This window comes from Tupaia chinensis, unplaced genomic scaffold (assembly GCF_000334495.1).
Source record: "Tupaia chinensis unplaced genomic scaffold, TupChi_1.0 Scaffold000047_1, whole genome shotgun sequence".
Taxonomy (NCBI): Eukaryota; Metazoa; Chordata; class Mammalia; order Scandentia; family Tupaiidae; genus Tupaia; species Tupaia belangeri.
Window position 1 is genome coordinate 2611625 of NW_006159505.1, and position 12304 is coordinate 2623928.

The 12304-nt window shown below is 58.8% G+C and overlaps 1 protein-coding gene across 1 annotated transcript in view; it reads left to right on the plus strand.

Annotated features, from left to right (window-relative positions):
• Window positions 1–5: 5 nt before the first annotated feature.
• The window catches only part of ARHGEF17 (Rho guanine nucleotide exchange factor 17), a gene marked incomplete at its 5' end in the record, with an annotated part of 64185 nt that continues 51886 nt past the window's right edge, over window positions 6–12304 (plus strand). Inside the window, one exon of the mRNA XM_006141140.1 lies at window positions 6–2603. Within this exon, the coding sequence (XP_006141202.1) occupies window positions 6–2603 (2598 nt within the window). The remainder of the gene's footprint in view (window positions 2604–12304) is intronic.

Sequence of the window (12304 nt, forward strand, 5' to 3'; positions counted from 1 at the left end):
GGCGGGGGCGCCGGCAGCAGCAGACACTGGAGCGGGCGCAGCGTCCGGCGGATGGTTTACATTCTTGGCATAGCTTCTCCCAACCGCAGGCCGGGGCCCGGGCCTCCTGCTCCTCCTCCTCCTCCAATGCCTCCTCCTATCCTGTCAGCCACAGGCAGGCTGCCAGCTCCAGCGAGGAGGAAGAGGAGGGCCCGCTGCCGTCGCCTGGGGCTCCCAGGCCGGCCTTCCACGGCGGCCACTCCTCGGGCAGTGACGAGGACCAAGTCGGTGAGGGCGGCCACCGCCAGGGAGGGAGGCCAAGGCTCAGGCCTGGAAGCTCCCTTTTGGATCAAGACTGCAGGCTGGACAGTGATGGGTTAAACCTGGGCAGCATGGACTCTTCAGGAGGAGCCAGGAGTCCTGAGCCCCCAACATCTCCAAGAGTCCCTAGCGAGGAGGGGCCTCGAGAACTGGGTACTGGCTCCCCGCCCTGCGTCCCAGGCCCCCAGGAGGGACTGCGGCCTGTGTCTGACACTGTGGGAGGAGCTTTCCGTGTGGCCAAGGTGAGCTTTCCGGCATACCTGGCCAGCCCGGCAGGCTCCCGCGGCAGCAGTCGCTATTCCAGCACGGAGACCCTCAAGGATGAGGACCTGTGGTCTAGCCGTTCTGGGGGCTGGGGCATGTACCGCTCTCCCAGCTTTGGAGCCGGGGAAGGGCTCCTACGGCCCCAATCTCGAACCAGGGCCAAGGGACCTGTGGGCGCCACCAGAGCTTTGAGGGATGGAGGACTGGAGCCTGACAAGAGCCGACAGCGGAAGTCCCTGTCGAATCCAGATATTGCTTCGGAGACCCTGACGCTGCTCAGTTTCCTGCGCTCAGACCTTTCAGAGCTTAGAGTCCGCAAGCCAGGTGGGAGCCCTGGGGACCCTGGGAGCAGCCCCTTAGATGGCAGAGACTCCCCATCTGCAGGTGGCCCGATGGGGAAACTCGGACCCATGCCTGCCCCAGCCCCAGCATCACCTGGCATCCGCCCTACACTGAAGGACTTGACTGCCACCCTGCGGAGGGCAAAGTCTTTTACCTGCTCTGAGAAGCCCGTGCCCCGCCGCCTTGCCCGTGCCAGCGCCCTGAAGCCCAGCTCCTCTGAGCTCCTGTTGGCAGGCCCTGGCGCTGAGGAGGACCCACTGCCCCTGGTTGTCCAAGATCAGTATGTGCAGGAGGCCCGCCAAGTTTTCGAGAAGATTCAGCGCATGGGAGCCCAGCAGGAGGATGGAAATGATGTCCCCCCTGGAAGCCCTGACTGGGCAGGACACTTGACCTGTGGACAGCGGTCCCAGGAGGAGCTCTCGGGCCCTGAGTCCAGCCTGACAGATGAGGGCATCGGAGCAGACCCTGAGCCTCCCGTTGCAGCCTTTTGTGGCCTGAGTACAACCGGGGTGTGGCGACCCCTTTCCTTGTCCTCAGCCCAGACAAATCATCATGGACCCGGGACTGAGGACAGTCTGGGTGGGTGGACCCTGGTGTCCCCTGAGACGCCTCCCACACCAGGTGCCCTCCGCAGGCGGCGCAAAGTCCCACCTTCAGGCCTTGGTGGGATTGAACTGAGCAATGGGGAGGCAGGTGAGGCCTACAGGTCCCTGAGTGACCCAATTCCCCAGCGCCACCGGGCTGCTACCTCTGAGGAGCCCTCTGGGTTCTCTGTGGACAGCAACCTCCTGGGCTCCTTGAGCCCTAAGTCAGGGCTTCCAGCAACCCCAGCCATGGATGAGGGCTTGACCAGTGGCCACAGTGACTGGTCTGTGGGCAGCGAAGAGAGCAAGGGTTACCAGGAGGTAATTCAGAGCATCGTTCAGGGACCTGGTGCCTTGAGGCGTGTGGAGGATGATAGGGCTGCTGGCAAGGCCCCCAAGAAGAAGTCTCTGAGTGACCCCAGCCGCCGTGGGGAGCTGGCTGATTCTGGATTTGAGGGCCCCGGAGGGGAGCCCATTAGAGAGGTCGAGCCCATGCTGCCTCCATCCAGCAGTGAACCCATTCTTGCCGAGCAGAGGCCAGAGCCAGAAGAGCCTAGTCCTGCCAGGGGCCGGGCACAGTCAGAGAGGGTCCTGCCTGAGGCCCCACCAGCCTCTGCTGCCCGTCGCGACTTCCACCTCGACCCCAAGCTGGCGAATGTTCTGTCCCCAAGGCTCATCCGCCGAGGATCCAAGAAGCGCCCAGCCCGGAGCAGTCACCAGGAGCTTCGTAGAGAGGAGGGCAGTCAGGACCAGGCTGGGAGCCCTTCTGGGGCCCGGCCCTCCTCCAAACATGTTCGCCATGCCAGCGTGCCCGCCACCTTCATGCCCATTGTGGTGCCTGAGCCGCCGGCCTCCATGGGCCCACCTGTGACTGTACCGGAGCCCATGGGCTTCCCTGCCCGAGGCCACCCCACATTGCAGGCACCGTCACTCGAGGACGTCACCAAGCAGTACATGCTGACTCTTCGCTCGGGTGAGGTCCCTGTCCCAGGGCCTGTGGACATGCCCTGCTTGACCTCAGTCGCACCACCCTCCACTGAGGCCAAGCGCCCAGAGGCAGCCCGAGCTCCAGATGAGCCTACCCCAGCCAGCAAATGCTGCAAGCCACAGGTGGTGAGTCCTTGGTGGGGGGCACTGGCAGTGGGGTCAGAGGAGGGCACGGGCACTATCTGCCCAGGAGCCTTTCACATGCGTTCATTAGGCAGGTGCCCAAGCCCAAGGGCAGTGCCCAGGCAGTTGTGAGTGTTAATGACACAGTGCTCTGTCAAGGAGTCAGCTTATGCTGGTCCTAATGTCCTTGTCTGTTCTAAGGTGTCAAGGGTGTTAATTACAAAGCATTATCTCTTCTTTGGCTGTTTCTTGGGGACTGGTTTTCAAGATTCCATGTGGTTCCCTGTAGCAAATGCACAGCAGGCAGGCGGGTGGTGGCACCTAGTTCAGCTCAGTCCTTTCTCCGAACTTCTCTGCCCTGGGTAGGGTGTGTGGGTCCCGGAGTCCACAGCGGACATGGACTAGTTGCCCTAGCCTGGCTTTCTTGTAGCAGGTCAAAGTGTGGGTCTGCTCCCGGGCCTGGGAGAATTGGGGAGGTGCCAAGCATCACGTAGTGGAGGAGGTGAGCAGAAGAGGGGCTCAGGGGTCTGTCCCTCGCGGTCTTTGCTGTGATGCTGGCCTTTTCTCTGGGACTTTACCCTCCCATCTGTAAAGCTGGGAGGATTGCTGTGGACAAGGTGGTGCCTGTTTCCGTGTGCTGGTTCTGCAGATTTGGGGGTCTGGGTTTGAGTTGAGGCACTCTTGGGCCTGAGTTCTGCCGGAGCCTCGTGATGATGAGGCCAGTGGGGGTAGAGAGTTCTAGGGAGAGCAGAGGCAGGGAAGGGCCACTGAGGCTGAATGGCGAGGGGCTCTGAGAGGTCAAGAGTGGTTCTGGCCGCCACAGGCCTCTTTGAGGCCGGGGGGTGGGGGGGCCTGTCCTGCCTACTTGCATCTTCTCCCCATCCTACCCCCTTCTTGGTGACTCTCAGATGCCCTCCCTGCCCCCACTGGACCCTGGGGGCTCACTATCCCCAGGCCCCCCCCTTCTACCTCTCATCTGTGGGATCAGACAGGTCCCAGGCAGTCTGGCATCTGATTGGCAGCCTGATTCTAGGCTCTGGGTTCCGGCCGGCTCGGAAATTATTCCCACTGCAGCCTGCACTCCCGCTGTGGTGCCTGACTCTGAGGAGCCAGGAGAGCCCAACCCCTGGACTAATTTGGTCACTCCCTATTCCCCGGGTTCTCGCGGCCCTTCTGAACTCTCCTTCTCTTTGTTTCTGTCCCCTTGTCTCTTTCTCCACCCTGGCTTGGGCAGTTCTCATGGAGGCTGCAGAGAGCCAGCTGACAGGGAGCAAGGAGGGGAACTTGGGAACTGTCATTCCTTCTGGGACCCTGTTAGGGCAACTCAGGTGCCCCTAGACCCCAGGGCCAGTTCTGTCTTTGGTGGGTCGGGGAGGGGAGGGCAGCTCCTGCCAGGGGACCTCTCCCTGGCCCCCTTTCCCACGACTGATCCCTTCTGGGAATGCTCACCTGGAGGAGAAGGCCAAGGTAAACCGAAGGACTTGGGACAGGGTGCTCCTAAGAGGAGGCCTTGGGACCCAGAGAGGAGGTGGCAGTTTTGCAGAACTAGCTTCTGCCCCACCTCCCTTCGTGTTCCCACTTCATGCTGGGGTGCTTCTCCTGCCCAAAACAGGGCCTTTCTCTGGCCTCCAAGCCTTTGTCCACTCCAGGCCCACTTTGGTGTTCCCAACTCCTTAGGGGAGAGAACGGCTACATCTGTAATTAGAAGGGCAGTGTTTGAGCCTTGGCTCTAGGTCTCTGTGGCCCAAATCTGTCACATCTTTGCCTCACTTTTCCCTTCTGTGCAATGGGGTAAACATCTCTGCCTGGAGGCCGCTTGGAGGTGAGTGGGTGGTGTGACTATTCCCTCCCTGGAGGTCGGAGACAGGGAGAAACAGGCTCTGCTGCTCCATCTGCTTCTCAGCAACCCAACTGGGCTGCTCCTCCCCGCCCCCGTCTGTGCGGCTTCTGAACATAGGGGGGCTCTCTAGGGCCTCAGTACACCCTGGTGGGCTTCAGCAGGCTCAGAAGAGACTCTGACCCTGTTTCCCACCCCTTTGTAAAGCCTGTAAGTTCTTCCATTGGCTAGCCCAGAACCCTCTGCACTCCCCTTCCTTCTGGCTCCAAGAAGATGGGGAGCAGCTGCCCACCCCCTCCTGCTGGCCTCCCTTGAGGAGACAATGTTCCCTTGTTTGGGGCCTGGGGCTCCAGTCAGCTCCCTGGGGCGTGGGTGGAGGTGGTGTGGTGTGGGCTCCAGAAGAAGAAGGAAGAGAGTTGTCATGCTGTGCTTGTGGGGCGAGACCACTGTGCACCCAGTCAGGAACTGATCAGAGAGGCCATGGAGCTGGGGGGCCCACGCCCGGCCCCAGGCTTTGGGGAGTCTCTCACTTGGTCTCTCCCAGCCCAGAGCCCATATCCACCCTGCCATGGCATTATCCCCGTGGTTGGGAGGCAGGAGGCCTGGATGCCAGGACTGGCCAGGCCTCTGACTCGCTCTGAGGCCTGGATGAGTTGTCTTTGGCCCTTGGTTTTCCTGTCTATACGGTGGGACGTTAGGCTGCCCAGTCTTCGAGCCTCTGCAGGAAGGACTCCTAGCCTGTGGGTGGTCTAGAGATGCAGAGGAGCCAGAGATATGGTAGGGGGCAGGGACAACAGCTCTCTGCCATGGCTGGGAGGACCTGGGGATGCAGGGAAGGAGGAACAGCTCCCTGGTCATTCATCCTATGCCTCCTGCCTGCTTCTGTGGTCTGATGAGGAGGCAGAGCTGTCTGGCCTCCCTGCTGCCCCCCACGCCCCTTTTTACTTCCTCCTAGGCCACGGTAGTCCAGCTGGTCAGCAGCCCTTCATACCAGGCTTTAAGGCACAGTCTTGTTGCCCAGCCGTCTGCATCCCACGTTCCTGCTACCCTGACACATGGGACAACTGTAGCCCAGCAGTGAGAAGTGACCGTGTCTTAGAGTCATGGGTGGATGAACTCCGAACCTTGCACACTGGGACAGCAGGAACAGCGGCTGACGTTTATTAAAGCGCTTGCCGCCTGCCAGTCAGTGGGTGTCTGCACGTCCATTGTGGACGCCACGGGCATCCTCCCACACAGACTGACCCTCGCAGATTGCTAGATTCCTCGAGTCCTAGCAGATCAGTGTCTTGGCGGCGATGTGGAACTGGCCTGCCGTCTTAGTAGAGGGGACAGCTGGGGATGTCGCCTGCACATCCCCAACAGCCTGAACACTCACGGAGATTCTTTAATTTACCAAGGCCTGGGATTGGAGTGGGGAGAACTTTGAGAGCCAGAATGGGAGTGTGCTGGGTCTAAGGTCACACAGCCAGGCTGGCCAGAGCCAGGCCCGCACACCAGCACCCTGGCCTTGTCCCCCTGACCCCCACCTTCCCAGCCAGCTCCCAGCCTTGCTGAGGAAGGCCTGGGTTGCAACTCATCTGCCGCCCTGCTTCTCTCTGCCTCCCCTTGGCGGGGACCCTGTGGGGGTGGAGGTTCGGGTTCACTCATTCCCCTCTTCGGCTCTTTGCTGTGATTTTCCATGGAAACTGGTTCTGGGGGAGGGGGTGAGGTGATTAGGACATTCGGAATTCTGAGCGGTACCAAATATCTATAATTAAATGTCTTGTCACCCGGCAGAAGGAGGGCGTCTGGGGGAGGACAGGCAGAAGGGCCGTCCCTTTCCCCTGTGTATTCCCTATCCCTCCCCCACCCCACCCTGTTCCTTCCTAAGGGCTCTGGGCTGCTGGGGACGTCTGTCCAGGATGAGTCCATCCCAGGGCAAAGTGGTTGGAGGATGAACCAGAGCTGAGTCGGACATTCTCCCGCCTCCCGTTCTGGGACCAGCTGGGTTTGGAGGCTGGGAGGCTGCTGCTCATCCTGTCCCAGCCTCCTCTCGCAGCATAGGGCCTGGGCCCTCCTGCTTCCCTCCCTGCCATCCGTGAGCACTCAGGCTCCACGTGCCACCGCGCAGTGGGGTGAAGGCACCCCCTTGGCTGCCTGGGAGCCGAGACATTGAGACATTGAGAGTTTAGAATCCAGAAGCGGACCGGAAGGAGCTTAGGCTATTGCGGGACTAGCTGGGGGCTTCGGAGGAGGCGCTACCTGAGCTTGGCCTTGCAAACTGAAAGAGAGGAGGGGACTTTAGGGGACAGCTCTCAAGAGCAGAGGCTAGGAGGAGGGCGAGAACATGGGGGCTGCAGTGAGGTGGTTTGTTTCAACGAGAGACTTGGGTGGCCCTTGACAGAGCAGTACATCTGTCTGTTTAATAAATTCTCGGGTCCAGCAGATGGCATGGTGGTTAAATTGCTGGACTCCCACGTGACTGACTGCGGTTCAAGTCCAGGACCTGGTGGCTTACTTTCTCACTTTCACACTCTCTCTCTGGTCAAGCTAAAAATAAACAAATAAATAAAACTAAGTAAATAATTATTTTAAAAATTTAAAAACAAACAAAAAAAAAACCTGTCACTGAGTGGGCCAGCAGGTGATGTGGAGGTTGAGGCAACTGGATCCCACATGGTCAACTGTGCGGTTTGAGTCCCAGGCCCCGTGGCTTGAGAAACATGCTGGGTGCATATATACGCATGCCCCAAATCCCAGGAGGAGAATGGAGAAGAGATTGTAGCGTGGCCATCCTCACTGGGGGGGTGCCTTCTCACTTTCTCTCTCTCTCTTTGTCTCTCTCTCTCTCTTCCTCTGGTGAGTGCACATGCCCTATAGCAAACAAGAAGAAACAAATTCTCACTGAGTGTCTAGACATCCCAGGTGCCCTCTAGGCCTGGAGATGCAGCCTCAAGCAAAACCAAGGTGCCCTGATACTTCCAGACAGCGAGGGGACCTGTCTGTAAACGGAGATGCTGCGCATCAGGGAACGCAGGGGCTGGACAGCACGGGAGGAGAGGATGTGACAGAATAGGGTACTGTTTCCCATCAGGAGATCTGGAAGGCCTGTCTGAGAGATGATGTTTATGCAGAGACCTGGAGGAAGTGAAGGGGCAAGTCGGGTGGGCGTCCAAGGGGAAGAGCTTTGCCGGCAGAGGAACAGCGAGCGCAGAGGTCCTGAGGGGTTTGAGAAATGGTCAGGAGGACCGTGTGGATGGAACGGAGTAGGAGATCAGAGGTCAGAGAGGTACGGGAGGGGAGGGGTTAGGACGAGGCTAGCCAACAGGAAGTCAGCCTTTACCCAAGGTGGGAAGGGGCAGGCACTGGAAGGTTCTCTGTAGCACAGTGCCCTGATCTGACTCAGACCATGCCACATCCCACCGGGGTCTTTCCTGCAGCCACCGTGAACCCACCAAGCTCCAGCCTGTGCACCTCCTGGGATCGTGAGCTCTGGCAGGCCAGTGGGGGTCAACTGCAGGAGCGGGGCTGGAGGCAGAGGCCACTCAGGAGAACGCTGGGACAATCTGGAGAGGAGACGATGTTAGTTTGAGCTGGACCAAGGTGACGGGGTGGAGGATTTTTCCTGCAGCCCAGAGGGCTTCCCCAGAGCCGGACTCTGCATTCAAAGTGAACCCAGAGCTGCCACAGCTCCCTGGCTGAGCCACGTGTGAGGGTTGCTTAGGGCGGGGAGTGGGTGTGGACTGGGGTTGGGGGCTGCGCTGGCCCCCTCTGTAGATCACATCAGCTGGTTCAAGTCTAGGTGTGTGGAACCACCACAGAATTTCAGTGAGGCAGATGACAGTGCCATATCCCACGAGGTCTTCTCTGCAGCCACCATGACACCCACCCAGTGCCATCCTGTGTATCTCCTGAGACAAGGAGCACATGCCACCCAAGGCAGCCCTGTCCCTTCCATCCGACCCTCCAGCCAAGTGGGCACTGCCACAGCTCCAACATCCAGATAGAAAACGAGCCCAGAGCTGGCAGAGGTCTGCTTGCAGCCGCGGGCCTGAGTGTGGAACTGGGCTCCAGGTACCCTGACTCCCAGGCGCTCCAGCGGCCCCACAGAGTTCCCACTGAGCAGGGTTGGCGGGGATGGCAGTGGCCCGCCGGGGAAGGGGGAGCCCGCAGTTCCCAGAAAGGCTTGCGACCCAGGCGTACTTACTGGGATTTGTGCCCAGGCAGCCTGGCGCCTTGCTGGCAGGCCCTGAAACGAGGGCCCCAGGTCCCCTGGGATGTAGGGACCTATTAGAGCTGGCGCCCCCCCTCCCCATGGGAGTTGATTCCCCCCTTCCGCTTCTCAGCTCCCAGGGCCTCTGGGGCATTCCAGGGGTGGACGGATGCAGAGGAAAACTGCCAGCTGCTGGGCTCTGAGCAGCAAGGGAGCCCCCGCCCGTGACTGGCAGGGGGTCTGAGTCACTGGAGGGGCGGCCGCTCCAGGAACTGTGAGTTTACCAGGGGTGTCCTGGGACGCACAAGGAAGTCCCACGAGTAGCTAGGAGGCCTGGCCTCCCACCCAGCCTCACCACTGCTCTACTGGGAGTGATGGTTAAGGCGGCTGGATCCCATATGGCCGACTACACGGTTTGCATTCTAGACCTGAGGATTTGAGAAGCAACTGGACGGTGCACATGTCGATGTACCCAGATCCTGAAAGGGAAAATGAAAGAAAAGGAATTGCTACAGAGCTGTCCCCCAAAGCAGGTGCTTTCTTGCTTTCCCTCTCTCGTGCTGTCTCTCCCAGATAGCGCACATGGCAAAATTAAAAGAAACAATTAGTGCCCGCTCTTCTCAGAGCCACATATTCCGGTTCCTCTGTGAGTCACTGGGCTCTGTGCTGAGCCTCAGCCTTCTAGGCCCAGAACCTCCTCCCAGAGCCAATGAGGGCAGAAGTGTGTGCAGGCAGGGTCTTGGCCCTGGCGGCCACAGGGGAACAGCTGTGGTGTGGAGGGGCCCAAACCCAGCCTGCCCCTAGGTAAAAAAAATGCTCTGGGTTTCCCTCCCCTAACACACATGTAAACACATACACACACATGCACACACACACGGCCTTTCCCCACAGCTGGCAGGTTGGGGTGCCAGGGAGGCCCACTTGTGCTGGTTTATTTCCCATGGGGCTCAGGGAAGTCACCAGGCCTTAATTCCCTCCCTGGCAGGTAGAGGGTGAGAAGGGAGAGCTGAAGGCCCCAGGCTGGGACGAGCCTGAGCTGACCCAGGGGTCTAGGCTGGCCTGGGTGGAATATCCGTTTCCTGTGCTGCTGTAGTGAATGTTGGTGGCTGACAACAGTGCAGGCTTCTTTTCTTTTCATTTTTAGAAACATTTTTGCTATAGGGTGCATGTGCTCGCTGGAGAGACAAAGACAGAGAGACAGTAAGCAAGAAATCACCCCCTGGGGAAATGGCCACCCTGCGATTCCTTCTCCTCCATTCCTCCATCTGTTTGATATTTAAGGCACACATGCTCACACTCGCCCGGCGGCGTGAGTTTTAAACTGCCGGGTCTGGTACTCAAACCAGGGTCAATACATGGGAGTCAGCTACGTAACCATTATGCCAGCTGCTGGTCCCCAGCACAGGTTTCTTCCTTGGAAATGGAGTCACTGGGTTAAAATCAGACACTAACAGGGCCATGTGCCTTCTGGGGCTTCAGTAAAGCCCATGTCCTTGTCTTTTCCAGCTCTGCCAGAGGCCAGCACCCCTTGGTTCACAGGCCCTTCCTCCCCATCCAAAACTGGTGGTGCTAGACCTGGGGGATGATTTCTCACTTTATGTCTCTCTGTCTCTGTCTTGGTGAACGCACACACCCTATTGCAAAAAGTCTAACAAAAAACAAAGCTGGCAGGGCTGGCAGGTGGCGTGGTGCTTAAGGGTTCTGGACTCCCACATTGCTGGTCACGGTTCAAGTCCCGGACCTGGTGGCTTGCTTTCTCACTTTCTCTCTGTCTTTCACTCTGTCCCTCTCTAGTCAACTTTAAATAAATAAATAAATAAATAAATAAAATAAGGTCAAATAAAATAATTCTTAAAAAATAATGAACAAATAAAGCTGGCGGCACAGTGTCTTCAAATTCGGTCTCTCTGTCCCTCCTGCCTCCTTCTTTAAGGCCCTTTGGGGTTCCCCTGGGCCCACCTGGGTAACCCAGGTACTCTTCCCATCCCAGAGTCCTTCATCACAGTGCCAAGTCCTTCGCCGTGGGAGATAACACGTTCGCATGGGCTGGCATTAGCACACGGACATCTCTGGGGCCCACTGCACAGGTGGGCAAGGGCCCTGAGGTGCCGAGCCCCTGGGAGCTGGTCCCGGGGCAGAGTGTGACTCAGACCCGCCCCTCTCCTGCCTTCACTTCTCTCCATATTCTTTTGTCTCTCATTTATTCATTCACGTAGCAGTCAGTGCAGTCAGTTGTGGAGCCCCCTGAAGGGCAGTAGAGGCACACAGGGAGTTTGCCAGGGACTTTCAGCAAATGCCCCAGCCCCCTGAGGTGGGTAGAGGGTAAGGGAGGCTGAGCCAGGCCTAGTGGGGCAGGGACTTAAGTGCCAATGGGTCCCTTGGGGACGAGTCTGGCTTCCAGGTCTGGCTGCTGCTAGGATTGCTGACTAGAAATTGGGATGAAGCAGCCCCCAAGGAGGGCAGTCGGCAGAAGGCTTGAGAGCCAGGCCTGCAGGGAGAGTGGGCCTGGGGAGGGGGCTGTCCCAGTCGAGGGCATAGCTGGGACCTTGGAGACAGATGGAAATGAGCACCCATCCCCCTGTGCTGGGAAACCTATGCTAGGGGCTGGGGGCCCTGGTGATGTCAGACCAGAGGACCCACCAGGTTCTTTCAGTCCTGTGAGGCCGAGGGGCCTCCCAGGAGCTGGCTTGTGGAAGATGCGAGCACAGCCCAGAGGCCTTCCCCCTGAGGCTGGCTCTGGGAGCCGGGAAAGCACTTACGGACTCCGCTGCAACGGTGTAACAGGGCAGTGTTCCCTTAGCCCAGAGGATTATCCTTTGCATCCATGGAATAGTGCTAAGGGACTTGGCACATAGTAAGGGCTCAGGAACTGTTAGTTCTCCCCTCATGACGAGATCCTGAGTGTTATGATTCTGAGATTCTTGGCAGCATTTTCTAGCTGTGAAGCAGAGACAAGCTCTAGGCGGGAGGGCTCACCTGGGCTCACCTGGGTGGGTGAGTGACTCAGCAGCCTGGCCATTGGAAGTAGGGAGGAGGCGGGCTGGGGGGGGTGAGCCAAGCGCCCTCTGTCCTTGCTCCAATCTCTACTCTCCCTCTCCCGCTGTTACCACGGGCTCCACACTGAACCCGTCCTGGAGACCATGACCATGCTGGGAGGCAGACCCATAGGGACCGGCCTGTGAGGTGTGCTCAGTCCTTCTGCCTCCTGTTCTGGGCCTGGGGCCCTCTATGGCAGGAAGTCTGAGAGTCTGTGCCTGGGCACTGGGTCAGACTGCCAAGGGCTGAATCTTGGCTCTGACTCTGACTCCCTTTAACCAGTCGATGGGCACAGCTCTGAGCCTCAGTGTCCTGTCTGAAAAATTGGGACATTCAGGAGTTACGATGAGGGCCAGAGAGAGAAAGCTGTGGGGCCCGTGGGTCTACGCAGCTCATAGGCAGGTATGAGCTGCCCCCCACCCCAGCTGGACCTATACAGGGGGTCTACAGAAACCCACATTTCTTAGTGCATGCTCTTGGGATTTCAAGATGGATTCTCAGTTTCTTTCCAGAAGTCCAGAGCTCGCGGCTAGAGGGCACTTGTGATTTTGAGATCGTGACTTCTTGGTTCTGAGGTTTTGAGATTCTGGGGCTGGGGAGGGGTGAGGCCAGTCCTGGCCAGTGGGGGGAGGGGAG